The following is a 22,512-nucleotide window of genomic DNA, read 5'->3' as shown; positions in this document are numbered from 1 at the left end:
CGCTGTTACGGTTTTCTTCCGTTGAAGGAGAGGCGGACCAAAACGCAGCGTGGTTATTGTGATACATCTTTAATAAAGATGAAAATAGAAAAATATACAAAAACAAGAAACGTGAAAAACCGAAAACAGCCCAATCTGGTGTAACCAACACAAAGACAGGAACAATCACCTACAAAACCCAACACTAAACAGGCTACCTAAATATGGTTTCCAATCAGAGACAATGACTAACACCTGCCTCTGATTGAGAACCATATCAGGCCCAAACACAGAAACAGTCAAACAAGACATCCAACATAAAATGCCCACTCAGATCACACCCTGACCAAACAAAACATAGAAACATACAAAGCAAACTATGGTCAGGGTGTGAGAGTCAAGCACACATTTGGGCTGTCTTTCTAAAAAAAGGGCCTTTGCTCCTAGTCTGACAAACCTAATTCCACACATTATCGTACACCACTTAAAGTAGATTGATATGTCAAATATAAAATGGTGGGTTATTGGACAAGGTTATATTGATAAAGTTAACAGGGTCTTTTCCTGGTCATATATACAGGGGGAATGCTGAGGCAACATGGCGTGGTACAATCTAATTTACTACAAACCTGCTACTAAAGAGTTATTCACATAGTTATTTTTATACTAAACTAAGTGTATTGCAATATCTCTATGACAGTGGTGGTTTTGATGAAAAACATTCGATGGGATGGTCATTTAGGCTACCATTTAAAAATAATTCCCTCGCTTATGCTGTGCTTTGTTTTACATATCCTGGTCCAATACTGTACAATCATGAAAGACACATGTTTTTACCGACTTGTGTGCAGTCGATCACCTGTGTGCCAGTAAACCAGCTGAAATGACAGTGGTTAATTCTAGCTAGAGGGCTGTTTGATTCTAATGGCTGTTCCAGGGAAGTAGCGTAACATAATTATGGTAAACTCCTGCTATTTGTTTTCGAGTGCCTATGCAGACTCAGACTGCAATTGATGTTAAAAACGAATCCAAGGCTTGATGTGCGGTATATTCATATGGAGGAGATGATGGATTTGCTTGGCCCTGCAGCTTGCCATAGAAGGGTAAGGCAGAGTAGTGGGGTCCACTGCTGGTGTCTGGGGTTAGGAGGACAGGGGTCTACTCTGCGTCTACTCTGGTTGGGGAGCTGCTGGCGGTTCGTTGGCATTGGCGTCCGTGGTCTTGTTTTCCACCTCATCGTCGGATAGGAGGTCGAGCAATGTTCCCTCCACCTGCAGCTGACGCCTGCCCGAGCGGCTGGAGGAGAAACTGATGGGGCCTCCACGCCTGCAGGGGACAGAGGGGGCCAGGAGAGGTGGAGAGGTATTAGTAACGAGGACCATCAATTTGGTCAATATACACAACTGTTTGTGTGTGTGTGGAGGGGGCTCTAAATACCTGAGGCTGCTCTTGAGTGTGTTGACCTCACGGCTGAGACCCTCGCTGCCCTCAGTGGCATCGTCCAGCTCCCTCTGCAGCTTCCTGCGGTAGGCGTTGGCACGTGTGGCCTCCTCCTCAGCCTCCTCAAGCTGCCTCTTCAGCTGCTTCATGCGAGAGTTGGCCTTCTCCATCTGACCCAGCCAGGAGTCACAACAGACATCAACAATGATGAACAGTCTATCCAATCCTGTCCCACCTTTGCAAGTTGTACTGAATTGGATAGAAATCCTTCTTTTGCTGTGTATATCTTACAAATGCACTATGCAGAATTCACCTAATTTCTGTTTGTGTCAAAACAAGCAGTCATTGTGTAGAGAATCCATAAGCAAAAATCTATATATTTTCAGCTGTTGTACAAAACCGAAAGTAAAAGACGCAAAAACTAAACTTAATAACGCACTTAGAACAGATCTATAGCTTCTTAGACTTGTTTTCAATGAGAATTAAATATCTATAACTCAAATGTTAATTTGGTTAAGTCTCCCGTGAAAGTTACATATTGTAGCTTTAATATCTGGGATGTCCAAACATCCGTGACAAGCTCGTCACCTGTTCCTTGTACTGGTCGGAATGGCGGTGCTCGTCCTCCACCTGCATGCACACCTCCTTCAGCTTCTTCTCTGTCCGTCTCACAAGCTTATTGGCCGCTGCTCGCTCCCTGATAGGAGGACAGAGGAATGAGGTCATAGGACAGTTAGAGCACCACAGGAACCGCACTGTAACAAAGGCTGTCAGTCATAGATCTTCAAGTACATCTCTTAAGATTGCTTTTGACTCATTACATTGATCACATTAACATTTAGATCACATTCAAGAACCTCTCTTCCAACGGGATGAGCTTGTTCTAAGGCCCTCATGAACTCCTCCTGAGTCTTGGTCTGCTATTTCACCTTGTCTAATAAGCTATGGAGTTGTTATAAGAGAGTTGCTGTGTTTCTCACTTTGCCTCCTGCTCCAGCTGCTCCTCCAGCTGCAGTATATTGGCCTCCAGGGCGGTGACGGAGGCCTTGAACCGGCTCTTCACGGAGCCCTCCAGCTCGCCCAGCTTGGCCCACAAGTCCTTGTTCTGCCTCTCCAGCTGCTGGCGCACATTCTCACTCTTCTGGGTCATGCTGCGCTCTGCCACAAGCTCCAGGGTCAGGGTGTCCACCTGGGTGAGGAGAGGGGGAAGAGAGAGGTGGAGAGAGGAAAACAGGGATAGAAGGAGATAGGGGAAAGTGAGAGAGATAAGAGTATTTTTTATGGTAGGGCTGAATAATGGATTATTCCCTGGTGGTAGTAGGATCTACAATCTACTCTGCGAGCACAAATGATGCTTTGCATTTATGTCATGATCTGTTGACAGTTGTGACCGGTGTGGTGGCGACCAACTGGGTTTACAGAACAGCAAATATACAACAAATGTACTAACGTTAGTATTTTTGTTTAGTTTACAGTCACTAGGCAGAGTGGCACCTTTTCAATGAGGTATGGTCAGAGATGAATATATCCATCTGTGTTAAGGTGCTCCTAACAGTATACGCTGATGAAGACTGCTTGTCGGTCAGAAAGGTTGGATATTAGGTTATTTAATTATTGAGTCTGCGCAAGAGTGTGCAGCTCTCCTTTTCTTTTTCAAAGGTCCTCCTAACAACCATTGCAAAGCTACATTCGATCTGTATCAGATCATCGTCAACTGATGTGAAATAGGCATTTTACTTTCCATAATAAAATGTTACTCTGAAGTATCTTAAGAAGATAGAAGCTAATAAATATGTTTTATGTTTACTGTATATTGTATAGGCTGCAAATGTGTCTTTACGTTTGTCTATTGCTGGCAGCACCAATTCATTGAGTCGAATTCTGTGAATGTGTGAATGTCGGCCACTTGGCCAATAAAAGTTGTTTTGATTCTGATAGACAGTAACGTTACTTTGAATGTCCTAGCGTCTTCCCATATCCCATACAATCACACATCAGTGGCCCAGGGAGCGTGGGAGAAAGATACCCCAATGTTTCTCAATAAAAAACAGGTGTATTGGCAAGAATCTAGTTATTTTGTATATTTTATGAAATAGGAATAACTCTGAATTACACGATACATTAATTTTGTAAATAATTTTTCAACATTTTGGCGTGTGTGATTTGTTTACTATTTATGCTGGTAACGCGGAGACAGGCGCATCATAATTTGGTTTATGACATCACAATGTGAAATGAGCAACATATTTTGATGTTCTGCCAAATAAGGCACAGTCTACAAATACAGTGAAATGGGATGTTTGTGTTGCTGTAAAAAGGTATGTGTCAATTCTGGGCTAGAATTTGTCTAATTCTGTTACAATTTAGACTATATTCTATTCTTTTCAGCTATTACTAGTTGTTTCATTGTCTATTTATTTGTTCCAAATGGCAGGATTTGGGACAGAGGGTATAACTGTATGATTACAATGGTTTTATTTTTCTAAACATGTATATTTGCTATTTGTTATCCTATGATACAGAATTCAAAATGTTTGGGCGACGAGTTCTTTATTTTATGGTCAGATCATGTGGTTTGGGTGTGACATTTGCTGCTAGTTCAAATATAACACATGGGGCGGCAGTGGTTATAGCATTGAACTAGTAACCGAAAGGTTGCAAGTTCAAATCCCCGAGCTGACAAGGTACAAAATCTGTCGTTCTGCCCCTGAACAGGCAGTTAACCCACTGTTCCTAGGCCGTCATTGAAAATAAGAATTTGTTCTTAACTGACTTGCCTAGTAAAATAAAGGTAAATAAATAAATAAAATATAATGTTTCTCCAAACAGAAAAAGAAGTGCAGAGTTCGCCTCGGGATTGGGAGCCGCTGTCCATCACCGTTCCCAATCCCACCCAAACTGACGTCAATGGATGCCAGCATGGTAACTGTGTCAGTTTGGAAAAACCGGGAGAAGAAGAACGTAAAGGATCACCACCAACTTGATTCTTCTTTCCATTTGAAAACGTCTACAACATCTCTGACGCCCCTCGACCCCTTGTCTGGCCAAACAGCAATCGGCACTCCCTCACTCCCCTCACCCCCTGGATCCCCTGTCAGATCCCCTTCCTCCACTCTCTCCAAGTTCTTCGGCCTCTCTACACTCTCCTCTCTCCACATGTCATCTCTCTCTTCTTCTTCTTCTTCAGAGGAAGGATCACAGACCTCCTCCCCTTTTAGTGCTTCTTTTGTTTCCCTGGCTGTCTCAACTCAGTTATCCTCCTCTGCCACACCCCCCAGTCCTGCCTGCCCTTCCTCCACAACCCACATCTCCTCCCCTACCCCCCAGTCCTCCTCTCCAAACCCCCTGCACTGCCATGGAGAGACCAACAAAGACAGTGAGACTGCCAGGTACTGCAGCCTGATATCAAATTTCATGCCAACCAACACCATTAAATTGAAATGAAAAATCCAATATAATATAGCTAACCTAATGCATATGTCTGTGTGTCTTTACAGAGATCTTATGAGCTCTGAGGTCAAAGAGGTGGGGGCAGTTGTTCCACAGACAAAGAGAATGGTACCCCTATTTGCTGGCATCGCAGGTCTGTAAACGGGTGCCATTTTTTGGTGCTATTTTTCTCAATTCAACTTTGACAAAGCTTCTCTTATCGCTCTCTGTCTCTCGGTCTCTCTCTGCAAGGGGCCTCAATTGACCTGAAGGCTTCCTCTGTCTCCTTGGAGAGGTAAGTACTGTAGACAATAGCCACCTTCATCTCACTCAACTCTACATAAGAGTGGTCACTCACACCATGACATGGTAAGGAATATCTGTATGCCTGTACATTAAAACAGTGTTCAAACAGACCGATTGGTGTTGAGCTACTGCTACTGAGGCCTCTACCCTGTCTCTCTTCCTCCAGGCCATTGGTCAGGTCTCGGGAAGCCATGGCTCACCTTCCCAACCTGTTCAGCAAGAGTAGCACCCAGCTGGGGGAGCAGAGCTGCACAGGCGAGGGTGAAGACAACACCAAGCTCCTCGGGTAAAACACACACACACACACACACACACACACACACACACACACACACACACACACACGCACACCTACTCTTATCTCTGAGCTCTGCTTTTAGTTTTAAACTATTCGGTCGGTATGGTACTCAGAGTTATCTTGTGTTCATGCCTTACAAATACATTCATTAGTTTACCTTTGGTCCACAGTTCAGATATTAGTGTGTAACTGATGGCTCCTTTCACTCAGGTTGCCCAATATTGGCAACACCTGCTTCATGAACTCTGCTCTGCAGTGCCTGCTGGGGCTGCCAGCATTTTGCAGAGACATCCTGAGACAGCAGAACATCTGGAGTTCCTCCCCCTACTCTCAACTGCTATGGTATACAGCCTCGCTCTCACCCTCCTGTCCCACCTGTGCACACACTGACCCACCCACCTCGACGCTTATTGTTACAGTACACAAGTTCCGCCTCAATGTATGTGTCAGTGGAGGCTGCTGAGGGGAGGACGGCTCGTAATGATGTCTGAAACGGAGCAAATGGAATGGCATCAAACACATGGAAACCATATGTTTGATGTATTTGATAGCATTCCACTGATTCCGCTCCAGCCATTACCACGAACCCGTCCTCCCCAATTTAGGTGCCATCAACCTCCTGTGGTATGTATGTATGTATGTATGTATGTATGTATGTGTGTGTGTGTGTGTGTGTGTGTGTGTGTGTGTGTGTGTGTGTGTGTGTGTGTGTGTGTGTGTGTGTGTGTGTGTGTGTGTGTGTATGTATGTATGTATGTATGTATGTATGTATGTATGTATGTATGTATGTATGTATGTGTGTATGTATGTGTGTATGTATGTGTGTGTGTATGTATGTATGTATGTATGTATCTATTTATGTATGTATGTATGTATGTATGTATGTATGTATGTATGTATGTATGTATGTATGCATGTATTTATGTACAGTGGCAAAAAAGTATTTAGTCAGCCACCAATTGTGCAAGTTCTCCCACTTAAAAAAAATGAGGGAGGCCTGTAATTTTCATCATAGGTACACTTCAACTATGACAGACAAAATTAGAAAGAACATCCAGAAAATCACATTTTACGATTTTTAAAGAATTTATTTGCAAATTATGGTGGAAAATAAGTATTTGGTCACCTACTAACAAGCAAGATTTCTGTCTCTCACAGACCTGTAACTTCTTCTTTCAGAGGCTCTTCTGTCCTCCACTCGTTACATGTATTAATGGCACCTGTTTGAACTTGTTATCAGTATAAAAGACACCTGTCCACAACCTCAAACAGTCACACTCCAAACTCTACTATGGCCAAGACCAAAGAGCTGTCAAAGGACACCAGAAACAAAATTGTAGACCTGCACCAGGCTGGGAAGACTGAATCTGCAATAGGTAAGCAGCTTGGTTTGAAGAAATCAACTGTGGGAGCAATTATTAGGAAATGGAAGACATACAAGACCACTGAAAATCTCCCTCGATCGGGGGCTCCACGCAAGATCTCACCCGTGGGGTCAAAATGATCACAAGAACGGTGAGTAAAAATCCCAGTACCACACTTTGGTCCCAGCTCTCTGCAGGTCATTCACTAGGTCCCCCACCTACCATCAGTAACACACTACGCCGCCAGGGACTCAAATCCTGCAGTGCCAGACGTGTCCACCTGCTTAAGCCAGTACATGTCCAGGCCCGTCTGAAGTTTGCTAGAGAGCATTTTGATGATCCAGAAGAAGATTGGGAGAATGTCATATGGTCAGATGAAACCAAAATATAACTTTTTGGTAAAAACTCAACTCGTCGTGATTGGAGGACAAAGAATGCTGAGTTGCATTCAAAGAACACCATACCTACTGTGAAACATGTTTTTCTGCAAAGGGACCAGGACGACTGATCTGTGTAAAGGAAAGAATGAATGAGACCATGTATCATGAGATTTTGAGTGAAAACCTCCTTCCATCAGCAAGGGCATTGAAGATTAAACGTGGCTTGGTCTTTCAGCACGACAATGATCCCAAACACACCGCCTGGGCAACGAAGGAGTGGCTTCGTAAGAAGCATTTCAAGGTCCTGGAGTGGCCTAGCCAGTCTCCAGATCTCAACCCCATATAAAATCTTTGGAGGGAGTTGAAAGTCCATGTTGCCCAGCAACAGCCCCAAAACATCACTGCTCTAGAGGAGATATGCATGGAGGAATGGACCAAAATACCAGCAACAGTGTGTGAAAACCTTGTGAAGACTTACAGACAACGTTTGACCTCTGTCAACAAACGGTATATAACAAAGTATTGAGATAAACTTTTGTTATTGACCAAATACTTATTTTCCACCATAATTTACAAATAATTTCATTAAAAATCCTACAATGTGATTCTCATTTTGTCTATCATAGTTGAACTGTACCTATGATGAAAATTACAGGCCTCTCTCATTTTTATAAGTGGGAGAACTTGCACAATTGGTGGCTGGCTAAATACTTTTTTGCCCCACTGTATGTACAGTGCCTTGCGAAAGTATTCGGCCCCCTTGAACTTTGCAACCTTTTGCCACATTTCAGGCTTCAAACATGGGAAAAAAATTCAGTCTCTCGATGTGCAAAACTGATAGATACATACCCCAAGCGACTTACAGCTGTAATCGCAGCAAAAGGTGGCGCTACAAAGTACTAACTTAAGGGGGCTGAATAATTTTGCACGCCCAATTTTTCAGTTTTTGATTTGTTAAAAAAGTTTGAAATATCCAATAAATGTCGTTCCACTTCATGATTGTGTCCCACTTGTTGTTGATTCTTCACAAAAAAATACAGTTTTATATCTTTATGTTTGAAGCCTGAAATGTGGCAAAAGGTTGCAAAGTTCAAGGGGGCCGAATACTTTAGCAAGGCACTGTATGTATGAATGTAAGTATGTATGGATGGATGGATATATATTGTCCTTCGTACACTCTTAGTGCCTCGTGTGATTTTTAAGATAAAACCACACCCAACTCAGCTTCTGATTAACACCAGAGATGATTTCATGTCACAGCCAGGAATTAGTTTAATCATATTTGATCAGAGACTAAAGTAGAAGCACAGAGCTAATCTGTGGCCAAGGTGAGAGAGTGAAACCTGAATGCATGCTCTTTGTCTCCCTCCACAGCTGCTTTGCCGAGTTACATCAGGCCAGGCTTTCTGGAGGCACTCTTCATGCTAAGAACAAGGAAAATAAGAAAATCCTTCAAACAGTCAAGCACTGTCTTTCCGTTGTCAATGAGGACTATGAGGAAGACTATGAACAGGTAAGATATTATTTGCTGAAAGACTCACTTAACAATAAACCTGGGACACGTGACAGTGTTTTTCCTCAGCTCTGTTTCAGTTGGAGTTGTTGATGTATTTTCTGCTTCTTTCCCATTCTTCTCTCAGGATGCCCATGAATGTGTGTTGCTCCTCCTCTTTCAGCTGAAGGAGGAGGGTATGGCATTAAAGGGCTCACCAGAGCCATACACCTGCCCCGTGAAGCAGTTAGAATTCAAGCTGAAGACTTCCCGTACCTGCACCAGGTAACAGCTGTCATTTCTATACGGTGTACCTTGATGTCGACATCACATTGGTGAGGAGGTTTAACGTCAGCATAACATGCAGGATACAGAGGTAAAGCATTAAGACAGTGTGTAGAGGGATCAAAAGATTTGTGTTAGATAGCTGATGCATTTCTCTCCGTACTTCTGAAGCTGTGGAGTTATAGTGTATGGTCAGGAGGATTACAATCACCTGTCACTGAGCCTGAGCCATTACCTGCCACACAGCCTGGACCTCTACTTTAAGGTCAGCACTTAGCTTAAACCAAGAGTTAGTATGTCAAGGAACACTATCATTAATGTCATAATGTTCATAATTGTATTGCTATCCTTTGCCACCTAGCCATCTGCGTTAGAGTGTGCATGCAGGGTGTGCTCAGGCAGCATGGCATCTGTGACTAGACACTTCCTCACGCTGCCCCGGTGAGTCCCCCCATCATCATCTCAGATTACAATTGACAGTCCTGATCTAACTCACCGAACTGGGTTATTGATTTGAGTACAAGACTGATTCCTTTGTCTGTGTGAATGCTTGCCTGGCCGTCTCTGTATGTGTCTGTCTGTCTGTCTTTGTGAATGCCTGCCTGTCTGTCTCTGAGCAGCGTCCTAATGCTTCATATCAAGCGATTTACTGCAGGCAACTGGGAGCCACAGAAGGTGGATGATCCCATGTCCATCCCTGCAGAAATAACCCTCCCAGCCGTATGTGGGAAGACAGCCCATGTCCAGTATGGAGCCAGGTTGGTTTACACTCTGTTTGGGGACATTGCACATTGAGTAGCCAACACACACAATGATTTTCACACACTAGATATTTATTTTCAATGCCATCAATTTACACAGGGCAAGCTCCCTGGGGAAAAACAACATGGACAACAAACCTGCAAACTCCCCGAAAGGCACCCTTGATAGACCAGGTAGGACATTGTGTTACTGACATCATGCAGAACACCCTCTCATGAAACAGGACTGTTGAGGAAAGCAAGTCAGAAGCTGAAGTTAAGAGTATATTTGTTGATAGGTTTCCACTTCACTTTCTGGTTTGCATTTACCCTATATTTGATATACCCCCACCAGCTTCAAATTCCTCTGACCAGCTAGAGAAACCAGCTGACAGTGAGAAAAAACAGCAGGCAGCCGCTGTGGTGAGGAGAGAGCGAAAAATAAATAACAGATAATTAGATCCAGTTGAGATAGTGGGCGGATCAAGATAAGACAGTTATAGAAGGCACCCCTATCCTGTAGACAAAATAACAATCCTATTATTAAATGTGTTTCCTTACAGAGACACCAGCCAGACAATATCTACAAATTGTCAAGTGTGATCTCACATCTGGGAGACAACATGTATACAGGTATGCAGGCATGCAGTTGTGCAGGCACGCACACGCAATTATGAAAGCTTAATGTACACTCTATTTTGTTTCCCTTGTTCCCTAGGCCACTACATCAGTGATGTTCTGGACAGCCGTGGCAGTGGGTGGCTCTGCCTGGATGACGCACATGTCTTGAGGACAGATGAGGCCACTGTGCTGAAGGCGATTGCACAGACTGCCTACATCCTGTTCTATGTCTGCAGGTAAGGCTCTAGGCCACAAATTAGAGAAGAATGTCACAAATGGAGTCAATGATGGCAATGAGTCATGAAGAAGAAAAAAAGTGTTTACCAAAGCTAGAAAGATGATTTATTGACCAAGCATTAAGAGTTATCCCTTTAACTTGTAATCCCTCTGTATGTTATTTTTCAGACATTGTATGTACATGTAAGATCTCCCTGTCATTTCTCATTGAAGTGGAGCAGGTGAAGGAGACCAGGCCCCTCACTACCAGGAGAGGGACCAGGAGAACCCATCATTAAACTCAGGGAGAGGCACAGGGCTCAGGGACCACCTGGAGTAGCACGTACCACACACCAAGAAACATCAGATTCATCGAATGAGGCTGCCCTACACCACCATCAACTGCCCTAGACCACCATAAACCTGCCCTAGACCACCATCAAGCTGCCCTACTCCACCATCAAGCTGCCCTACTCCACCATCAAGCTGCCCTACACCACCATCAGACTATCCTAGACCACCATCAATCTTCCCTACACCACCATCAAGCTGCCCTAGACCACCATCAAGATGCCCTGCACCACCATCAAGCTGCCCTAGACCACCATCAAGCTGCCCTACACCACCATCAAGCTGCCCTACACCATCATCATGCTGCCCCAGACCATCATCATGCTGCCCTAGACCACCATCAACTGCCTTAGACCACCATCAAGCTGCCCTAGACCACCATCAATCCTCCCTACACCATCATCAAGCTGCCCTACGACACTTTCAAGCTGCCCTTCACCACCATCAGACTATCCTAGACCACCATCAATCCTCCCTACACCACCATCAAGCTGCCCTACACCACCATCAAGCTGCCCTACACCACTATCAAGCTGCCCTACACCACCATCAGTCTGGCCTACACCACCATCAAGCTGCCCTACACCACCATCAAGCTGCTCTAGACCACCATCAGACTATCCTAGACAACCATCAAGCTGCCCTACACCACCATCAGACTATCCTAGACCATTAGGACATCATGCTGGCCTAAACCACCTAGACACCAAGCTGCCCTAGACCACCAGAACACCAGGCTGCCCTAGACCACCAGAACACTAGGCTGCCCTAGACCACCTGGACAGCAGGCTGCCCTAGACCACCAGGCTGCCCTAGACCATCAGAAGAAACAGCCTACACCACAAAGCATGTACCCACTCTAGGCCATCTACTGTATGTTTACAATTATATAAATATAAAACATCTCACCGACCAAGTGCAATTAATGTTCTTTTACTGTACATGGTAGTGAATAAATGTACCTACAGTGCATTCAGAAAGTATTCAGATCCCTTGACTTTTTCCACATTTAGTTAAGTTACAGCCTTATTCTAAAATGTATTTGTTTATTTTTTCTTCTTCTCATCAATCTACCCCATAATGACAGCAAAAACAGGTTTTTAGATTTTTTTGCAAATTAATCAAGAAAACATAAATCTAAACTATCACATTTACATAAGTATTCAAACCCTTTACTCAGTACTTTGTTGAAGCACCTTTGGCAGCGATTACAGCCTCAAGTTTTCTTAGGTATGACGCTATAAGCTTAGCACATCTGTATTTGGGGAGTTTCTCTCATTCTTCTCTGCAGATCCTCTCAAGCTCTGTCAGGTTGGAGGAGTATCGCTGCACAGCTATTTTCAGATCTCCAGAGATGTTCAATCAGGTTCAAGTCCGGGCTCTGGCTGAGCCACTCAAGGACATTCAGAGACTTGTCCCCAAGCCACCCCTGCGTTGTCTTGGCTGTGTGCTAAGGGTCGTTGTCCTGTTGGAAGGTGAACCTTCGCCCCAGTCTGAGATCCTGAACGCTCTGGAGCTGGTTTTCATCAAGCATCTCTCTGTACTTTGTGCCATTCATCTTTCCCTCGATTCTGACTAGTGTACCAGTCCCTGCTGCTGAAAAACATCCCCACAGCATGATGCTGCCACCACCATGCTTCACCCTAGAAATGGTGCCAGGTTTCCTCCAGACATGGCGCTTGGCATTCAGGCCAAAGAGTTCAATATTGGTTTCATCAGACCAGAGAATATTGATTCTCATGGTCTGAGAGTCTTCAGGTGGCTTTTGGCAAACTCCAAGCGTGCTGTCATGTGCCTTTTACTGAGAAGTGGCTTCCGTCTGACCACTCTACCATAAAGACCTGGTTGATGGAGTGCTGCAGAGATGGTTGTCCTTCTGGAGGTTTCTCTAATCTCCACAGAGGAACTCTGGAGCTCTGTCAAATCAAATCAAATCAAATAAATGTTTATTTGTCACATACACATGGTTAGCAGATGTTAATGCAAGTGTAGCGAAATGCTTGTGCTTCTAGTTCCGACAATGCAGTAATAACCAACAAGTATTCTCGCTAACAATTCCAAAACTACTACCTTACAGACACAAGTGTAAGGGGATAAAGAATATGTACATAAAGATACATGAATGAGTGATGGTACAGAGCGGCATAGGCAAGATACAGTAGATGGTATCGAGTACAGTATATACATATGAGATGAGTATGTAAACAAAGTGGCATAGTTAAAGTGGCTAGTGATACATGTATTACATAAAGATGCAGTAGATGATATAGAGTACAGTATATACGTATACATATGAGATGAATAATGTAGGGTATGTAAACATTATATTAGGTAGCATTGTATTAGGTAGCATTGCCACTGCTGCGCCTTCTTCACGATGCTGTCTGTGTGGGTGGACCAATTCAGTTTGTCTGTGATGTGTACGCCGAGGAACTTAAAACTTACTACCCTCTCCACTACTGTTCCATCGATGTGGATAGGGGGGTGTTCCCTCTGCTGTTTCCTGAAGTCCACAATCATCTCCTTAGTTTTGTTGACGTTGAGTGTGAGGTTATTTTCCTGACACCACACTCCGAGGGCCCTCACCTCCTCCGTGTAGGCCGTCTCACCGTTGTTGGTAATCAAGCCTACCACTGTTTTGTCGTCCGCAAACTTGATGATTGAGTTGGAGGCGTGCGTGGCCACGCAGTCGTGGGTGAACAGGGAGTACAGGAGAGGGCTCAGAATGCATCCTTGTGGGGCCCCAGTGTTGAGGATCAGCGGGGTGGAGATGTTGTTGCCTACCCTCACCACCTGGGGGCGGCCCGTCAGGAAGTCCAGTACCCAGTTGCACAGGGCGGGGTCGAGACCCAGGGTCTCGAGCTTGATGACGAGCTTTGAGGGTACTATGGTGTTAAATGCCGAGCTGTAGTCGATGAATAGCATTCTCACATAGGTATTCCTCTTGTCCAGATGGGTTAGGGCAGTGTGCAGTGTGGTTGAGATTGCATCGTCTGTCGACCTATTTGGGCGGTAAGCAAATTGGAGTGGGCCTAGGGTGTCAGGTAGGGTGGAGGTGATATGGTCCTTGACTAGTCTCTCAAAGCACTTCATGATGACGGAAGTGAGTGCTACGGGGCGGTAGTCGTTTAGCTCTGTTACCTTAGCTTTCTTGGGAACAGAAACAATGGTGGGAACAACAGACTGGGATAGAGATTGATTGAATATGTCCGTAAACACACCAGCCAGCTGGTCTGCACATGCTCTGAGGGCGCGGCTGGGGATGCCGTCTGGGCCTGCAGCCTTGCGAGGGTTAACATGTTTAAATGTTTTCCTAACGTCAGCTGCAGTGAAGGAGAGTCCGCATGTTTTGGTTGCGGGCCGTGTCAGTGGCACTGTATTGTCCTCAAAGCGGGCAAAAAAGTTATTTAGTCTGAATGGGAGCAAGACATCCTGGTCCGTGACGGGGCTGGTTTTCTTTTTGTAATCCGTGATTGACTGTAGACCCTGCCACATACCTCTTGTGTCTGAGCCGTTGAATTGAGATTCTACCTTGTCTCTACACTGACGCTTAGCTTGTTTGATTGCCTTGCGGAGGAATAGCTACACTGTTTGTATTCGGTCATGTTTCCGGTCACCTTGCCCTGATTAAAAGCAGTGGTTCGTGCTTTCAGTTTCACGCGAATGCTGCCATCAATCCACGGTTTCTGGTTTGGGAATGTTTTAATCGTTGCTATGGGAACGACATCTTCAACGCACGTTCTAATGAACTCGCTCACCGAATCAACGTATTCGTCAATGTTGTTGTTTGATGCAATACGAAACATATCCCAGTCCACGTGATGGAAGCAGTCTTGGAGTGTGGAATCAGATTGGTCGGACCAGCGTTGAACAGACCTCAGCGCGGGAGATTCTTGTTTTAGTTTCTGTCTGTACGCAGGGAGCAACAAAATGGAGTCGTGGTCAGCTTTTCCGAAAGGAGAGCGGGGCAGAGCCTTATATGCGTCACGGAAGTTAGAATAGCAATGATCCAAGGTTTTTCCAGCCCTGGTTGCGCAATCGATATGCTGATACAATTTAGGGAGTCTTGTTTTCAGATTTGACTTGTTAAAATCCCCAGCTACAATGAATGCAGCCTCAGGATATATGGATTCCAGTTTGCAAAGAGTCAAATAAAGTTCGTTCACAGCCATCGATGTGTCTGCTTGGGGGGGAATATATACGACTGTGATTATAATCGAAGAGAATTCCCTTGGTAGATAAATCAGGTGAACAGAAGGACTTGAGTTCCTGTATGTTGTTGTGACCACACCACGTCTCGTTAAACATGAAGCATACGCCCCGCCCCTCTTCTTACCAGAAAGATGTTTGTTTCTGTCGGCGTGATGCGTGAAGAAACCAGCTGTCATAGTGACCATCAGGTTCCTGATAGCTCAGTTTGGCCAGGCGGCCAGCTCAAGGAGTCTTTGGGGTTCCAAACTTCTTCCATTTAGGAATGATGGAGGACAATTCCTTCGACCTCATGGTTTGGTTTTTGTTCTGACACGCACTGTGAACTGGGACCTTATATAGACCTTTCATATACAGGCCTTTCTAATCGACCTGGCCGGGGTATCCTGGAAGGATATTGATCTCATCCCGTCAGTAGAGGATGCCTGGTTATTTTTTTTAAATGCCTTCCTACCCATTTTAAATAAGCATGCCCCATTCAAGACATTTAGAACCAGGAACAGATATAGCCCTTGATTCTCCCCAGACCTGACTGCCCTTAACCAACACAAAAACATCCTATGGCATTCTGCATTAGCATCGACCAGCCCCCGTGATATGCAGCTGTTCAGGGAAGCTAGAAACCAGTATACACAAGCAGTTAGAAAAGCCAAGGCTAGCTTTTTCAAGCAGAAATTTGCTTCCTGCAACACTAACTCAAAAAAGTTCTGGGACACTGTAAAGTCCATGGAGAATAAGAACACCTCCTCTCAGCTGCCCACTGCACTGAAGATAGGAAATACTGTCACCACTGATAAATCCACTATAATTGAGAATTTCAATAAGCATTTTTCTACGGCTGGCCATGCTTTCCACCTGCCTACTCCTACCCCGGTCAACAGCACTGCACCCCCCACAGCAACTCGCCCAAGTCTTCCCCATTTCTCCTTCTCCCAAATCCAGTCAGCTGATGTCCTAAAAGAGCTGCAAAATCTGGACCCATACAAATCAACCAGGCTAGACAATCTGGACCCCTTCTTTCTAAAATTATCTGCCGAAATTGTTGCCACCCCTATTACTAGCCTGTTCAACCTCTTTCGTGTCGTCTGAGATTCCCAAAGATTGGAAAGCAGCTGCGGTTATCCCCCTCTTCAAAGGGGGACACACTCTTGACCCAAACTGCTACAGACCTATATCTATCCTACCCTGCCTTTCTAAGGTCTTCGAAAGCCAAGTCAACAAACAGATTACCGACCTTTTCGAATCTCACCATACCTTCTCTGCTATGCAATCTGGTTTCAGAGCAGGTCATGGGTGCACCTCAGTCACGCTCAAGGTCCTAAACAATATCTTAACCCGCCATCGATAAGAAACATTACTGTGCAGCCGTATTCATTGATCTGGCCAAGGCTTTCGACTCTGTCAATCACCACATCCTTATCGACAGACTCGACAGCCTTGGTTTCTCAAATGATTGTCTCGCCTGGTTCACCAACTACTTCTCTGATAGAGTTCAGTGTGTCAAATCGGAGGGTCTGCTGTCCGGACCACTGGCAGTCTCTATGGGTGTGCCACAGGGTTCAATTCTTGGACCGACTCTCTTCTCTGTATACATCAATGATGTCGCTCTTGCTGCTGGTGAGTCTCTGATCCACCTCTACGCAGACGACACCATTCTGTATACTTCTGGCCCTTCTTTGGACACTGTGTTAACAACCCTCCAGGCAAGCTTCAATACCATACAACTCTCCTTCCGTGGCCTCCAATTGCTCTTAAATACAAGTAAAACTAAATGCATGCTCTTCAACCGATCGCTGCCTGCACCTGCCCGCCTGTCCAACATCACTACTCTGGACGGTTCTGACTTAGAATACGTGGACAACTACAAATACCTAGGTGTCTGGTTGGACTGTAAACTCTCCTTCCAGACCCACATCAAACATCTCCAATCCAAAGTTAAATCTAGAATTTCGCAACAAAGCATTCTTCACTCATGCTGCCAAACATACCCTTGTAAAACTGACCATCCTACCATCCTCGACTTCGGCGATGTCATTTACAAAATAGCCTCCAATACCCTAGTCAACAAATTGGATGCAGTCTATCACAGTGCAATCCGTTTTGTCACCAAAGCCCCATATACTACCCACCATTGCGACCTGTACCCTCTCGCTGGCTGGCCCTCGCTTCATACTCGTCGCCAAACCCACTGGCTCCATGTCATCTACATGTCATCTACAAGACCCTGCTAGGTAAAGTCCCCCTTATCTCAGCTCGCTGGTCACCATAGCATCACCCACCTGTAGCACGCGCTCCAGCCGGTATATCTCTAGGGTCCTACCCCAAAACCAATTCTTTCTTTGGCCGCCTCTCCTTCCAGTTCTCTGCTGCCAATGACTGGAACGAACTACAAAAATCTCTGAAACTGGAAACACATCTCCCTCACTAGCTTTAAGCACCAACTGTCAGAACAGCTCAGATTACTGCACCTGTACATAGCCCACCTATAATTTAGCCCAAACAACTACCTCTTTCCCTACTGTATTTAATTTATTTATTTATTTTGCTCCTTTGCACCCCATTATTTTTATTTCTACTTTTCACAATCTTCCACTGCAAATCTACCATTCCAGTGTTTTACTTGCTATATTGTATTTACTTTTTTCCTTTACCTCCCTTACCTCACCTCATTTGCTCACATCGTATATAGACTTGTTTATACTGTATAATTGACTGTATGTTTATTTTACTCCATGTGTAACTCTGTTGTTGTATGTGTCAAACTGCTTTGCTTTATCTTGGCCAGGTCGCAATTGTAAATGATAACTTGTTCTCAACTTGCCTACCTGGTTAAATAAAGGTGAAATCAAAAATAAATAAAATAAATAGACAGGTGTGTGCAGTTCCAAACCATGTACAATCATGTACAAGTATTTCTGTTTTTTATTTTGTATAAATTTGCTACAATGTCTAAAAACCTGTCTTCACTTTGTCATTATGGGGTATTGTGTGTAGATTGATGATTTTTTATATCCATTTTGAATAAGGCTGTAACATAACAACATGTGGAAAAAGTCAAGGGGTGTGAATACGATCTGAATGCACTGTATAAGAGGCAATCTATCATTCATTCATGTTGGGTAAAAAGAGGAAACAGTTAATAATACAACAATATTGTGTGTCTGTGCACAGTCTATCTACACACTTCCTCAGGGTTTTAATGTAACCACAAATACAATGAAGTAAGGGAACAATGAATGGCAATGTAACATAGACCATACATCACATATCAGTTTGGAGACAGTCTTGACCCACAACTACTGTGGGAAAGACTAAGAGGACATCAATGTGTTGCACAAGAAATATAGAAGAACATTTGTTTTCTATAATGAATATGTTTATTGGTCTTTTACAACAACAACAACAACAAAAAAGTCTAGAAATACAAGAAATAAAAGGAGAGGATGAATACCTGGTCGTCAACAGCCAGTCCACTAATAATAACAACCTTCAGGATGTTAAAGCTTTGAACCCAATGAAATCCTACTTTCTGCCTGGCAGACAGAAGGCTCCATAAATCACTCTGTTATAACACTGGTTCACACCAACACGATGGGAGAGGTGCTTATGGTATAATATGACACTAAAGCTATGAAACTGGTTCAAACACTATACACTTTTTTCCCCTCATGTCTTTATTGAGAAGTGTCTTTCAAGAGAAACAGATAAACCTTTTTTCCCCCAATTTGTTATGGCTTAAAATAATAATGAAGGCCTCAAATATGTAATTAGTCATTTACAAAATGGTCATTTATGTTTAACATTTAATAATCAAGGCATCAACAAGTGTGCATATTCAAATTGATCGATTGCTCTACCCTGAACCACTGAATTAAAACCAATGCTCTAACACTCAATAAAACATGAATTACCCCTCTGTAAATCATGCTAATATTATTCAGCCATTTGTAATGCATTGAAATTAAGGTGACACGAGATGTCAAAGAGACCTTTTTGAGTTAAGTATTTTGTACATGGTACAGAAAACATAACTGAATAGCCAGAATTATACATAGCAATATTATAGTATGTCAAGCACACATTTGGGCTGTCTTTCTAAAAAAAGGGCCTTTGCTCCAAGTCTGACAAACCTAATTCCACACATTATCGTACACCACTTAAAGTAGATTGATATGTCAAATATAAAATGGTGGGTTATTGGACAAGGTTATATTGATAAAGTTTTGATGAAAAACATTTGATGGGATCGTCATTTAGGCTACCATTTAAAAATAATTCCCTCGCTTATGCTGTCCTTTGTTTTACATATCCTGGTCCAATACTGTACAATCATGAAAGACACATGTTTTTACAGGTTTGTGGGGGCCGAGGCCATGCTGCGTGTGGGCTGGAGGGAGCGCGTCTACTCTGGTTGGGGAGCTGCTGGCGTCTCGTTGGCATTGGCGTCCGTGGTCTTGTTTTCCACCTCATCGTCGGATAGGAGGTCGAGCGATGTTCCCTCCACCTGCAGCTGACGCCTTCCCGAGCGGCTGGAGGAGAAACTGATGGGGCCCCCACGCCTGCAGAGGACATAGGGGGCCAGGAGAGGTATTAGTAACGAGGACCATCAATTTGGCCAATATACACAACTGTTTGTGTGTGTGTGTGTGGGGGGGGGGCTCTAAATACCTGAGGTGTTGACCTCACGGCTGAGACCCTCGCTGCCCTCAGTGGCATCGTCCAGCTCCCTCTGCAGCTTCCTGCGGTAGGCGTTGGCACGTGTGGCCTCCTCCTCAGCCTCCTCAAGCTGCCTCTTCAGCTGCTTCATGCGAGAGTTGGCCTTCTCCATCTGACCCAGCCAGGAGTCACAACAGACATCAACAATGATGAACAGTCAATACTAATACTTACAATACTCAGCAGTCCTGTGGTCCAGTGGTTACTGGAAAGAACCTACTGTAGGAAAGACTCCAATCCTAAATCTTCACACCTATCCAATCCTGGCCCACCTTTGCAAGTTGTACTGAATTGGATAGAATTCCTTCATTAAAAATGCACTATGCAGCATTTGCCTAATTTCTGTTTGTGTCAAAAGAAGCAGTCATTGTGTAGAGAATCCATAACCAAAAATCTATATATTTTCAGCTGTTGTACAAAACCGAAAGTAAAAGACACAAAAACTCAATTTAAGAACGGAAAGCATAGAAATGGAGCACTTAGAACAGATCTATTGCTTTTTAGACTTGTTTTCAATGAGAATTAAATATCTATAACTCAAATTTCTATGTTAATTTGGTTAAGTCTCCCAAAAAGTTACATATTGTAGCTTTAATATCTGAGACGTCCAAACTTCTGTGACAAGCTCGTCACCTGTTCCTTGTACTGGTCGGAATGGCGGCGCTCGTCCTCCACCTGCAAGCACACCTCCTTCAGCTTCTTCTCTGTCCGTCTCACGAGCTTATTGGCCGCTGCTCGCTCCCTGATAGGAGGACAGAGGAATGAGGTCATAGGACAGTTAGAGCACCACAGGAACCGCACTGTAACAAAGGCTGTCAGTCATAGATCTTCAAGTACATCTCTTAAGATTGCTTTTGACTCATTACATTGATCACATTAACATTTAGATCACATTCAAGAACCTCTCTTCCAACGGGATGAGCTTGTTCTAAGGCCCTCATGAACTCCTCCTGAGTCTTGGTCTCCTATTTCACCTTGTCTAATAAGCTATGGAGTTGTTATAAGAGAGTTGCTCTGTTTCTCACTTTGCCTCCTGCTCCAGCTGCTCCTCCATCTGCAGTATCTTGGCCTCCAGGGCGGTGATGGAGGCCTTGAACCGGCTCTTCATGGAGCCCTCCAGCTCACACAGCTTGGCTCGCAAGTCCTTGTTCTGCCTCTCCAGCTGCTGGCGCGCATTCTCACTCTTCTGGGCCATGCTGCGCTCTGCCACAAGCTTCAGGGTCAGGGTGTCCACCTGGGGGAGGAGAGGGGGAAGAGAGAGGTGGAGAGAGGAAAACAGGGAATGAAGGAGAGAGGGGAAAGTGAGAGAGAGATAAGAGTACTTTTTATGACTGGTGTGGTAGAGACCAACTGGGTTTACAGAACAGCAAATATACAACAAATGTACTAACGTTACCATTTTTTTTTAGTTTACAGTCACTAGGCAGAGTGGCACCTTTTCAATGAGGTATGGTCAGAGATTAATATATCCATCTGTGTTAAGGTGCTCCTAACATTATAAGCTGATGAAGACAGCTTGTCGGTCAGAAAGGTTGGATATTAGGTTATTAAATTATTGAGTCTGCGCAAGAGTGTGCAGCTCTCCTTTTGTTTTTCAAAGGTCCTCCTAACAACCATTGCAAAGCTACGTTCGATCTGTATCAGATCAGCGTCAACTGAAGTGAAATAGGCATTTTACTTTCCATAATAAAATGTTACTCTAAAGTATCTTAAGAAGATAGAAGCTAATAAATATGTTTTATGTTTACTGCATATTGTATAGGCTGCAAATGTGTCTTTACGTTTGTCTATTGCTGGCAGCACCAATTCACTGAGTCAAATTCTGTGAATGTGTGAATGTCGGCCACTTGGCCAATAAAAGTTGTTTTGATTCTGATAGACAGTAACGTTACTTTGAATGTCCTAGCGTCTTCCCATATCCCATACAATCACGCATCAGTGGCCCAGGGAGCGTGGGAGAAAGATACCCCAATGTTTTCTCAATAATAAACAGGTGTATTGGCAAGAATCGAGTTATTTTGTATATTTTATGAAATAGGAATAACTCTGAATTACACGATAAATTAATTTTGTAAATAATTTTTCAACATTTTGGCGTGTGTGATTTGTTTACTATTTATGCTGGTGACGTGGAGACAGGCGCATCATAATTTGGTTTATGACATCACAATGTGAAATGGGCAACATATTTTGATGTTCTGTAAAATAAGGCACAGTCTACAAATACACTGAAATGGGATGTTTGTGTTGCTGTAAAAAGGTATATGTCTATTCTGGGCTAGAATTTGTCTAATTATGTTACGCTTTAGAGTGTATTCTATTATTTTCAGCTATTCCTAGTTGTTTCATTGTCTATTTATGTGTCCCAAATGGCAGGATTTGGGACAGAGGGTATAACTGTATGGTTACAATGGTTTTATTTTTATAAACATGTATTTATTTTTGCTATTTGTTGGCCTATGATACAGAATTCAATATGATTGGGCGACAAGTTCTTTATTTTATGGTCAGATCATGTGGTTTGGGTGTGACATTTGCTGCTAGTTCAAATATAACATATATAATGTTTCTCCAAACAGAAAAAGAAGTGCAGAGTTCGCCTCGGGATTGGGAGCCGCTGTCCATCGCCCTTCCCAATCCCACCCAAACTGACGTCATTGGATGCCAGCATGGTAACTGCGTCAGT

General features: G+C 43.9%; 3 protein-coding genes across 4 annotated transcripts in view; all 3 read right to left on the bottom strand.

Annotated features, from left to right (window-relative positions):
• LOC135554254 (myosin-10-like) overlaps positions 1–22,512 on the bottom strand; it is a 104,852-nt gene that overhangs the window by 5,495 nt on the left and 76,845 nt on the right. The window contains exon 41 of one of the 2 annotated variants that reach the window (XR_010457667.1): positions 18,512–18,597. The gene's annotated coding sequence lies outside the window, so the exon portion shown is untranslated. Of the gene's footprint in view, positions 1–18,471; positions 18,598–22,512 lie in introns of those variants that run through there. The other variant, XR_010457666.1, reaches the window with a different exon arrangement.
• On the bottom strand, positions 990–4,340 carry LOC135554878 (myosin heavy chain, embryonic smooth muscle isoform-like). Its single transcript, XM_064987310.1, has 5 exons — positions 4,323–4,340; positions 2,400–2,608; positions 2,008–2,116; positions 1,417–1,589; positions 990–1,305 (listed from the first exon to the last, which is right to left on the bottom strand). Exons 1-5 carry the CDS (start codon positions 4,338–4,340, stop codon positions 1,149–1,151), a joined length of 666 nt encoding a protein of 221 aa, XP_064843382.1. The 3' UTR covers positions 990–1,148.
• LOC135554877 (myosin heavy chain, embryonic smooth muscle isoform-like) lies at positions 19,503–22,497 on the bottom strand. The gene is made up of 5 exons (XM_064987309.1): positions 22,480–22,497; positions 20,852–21,060; positions 20,460–20,568; positions 19,776–19,938; positions 19,503–19,682 (listed from the first exon to the last, which is right to left on the bottom strand). The coding sequence occupies exons 1-5, from the start codon at positions 22,495–22,497 to the stop codon at positions 19,513–19,515; spliced, it is 669 nt and encodes a 222-aa protein (XP_064843381.1). The 3' UTR covers positions 19,503–19,512.

The sequence above is a fragment of the Oncorhynchus masou genome, chromosome 14 (genome assembly GCF_036934945.1).
Source record: "Oncorhynchus masou masou isolate Uvic2021 chromosome 14, UVic_Omas_1.1, whole genome shotgun sequence".
Lineage (NCBI taxonomy): Eukaryota > Metazoa > Chordata > Actinopteri > Salmoniformes > Salmonidae > Oncorhynchus > Oncorhynchus masou.
This window is presented reverse-complemented; position numbering and strand designations above follow the sequence as displayed.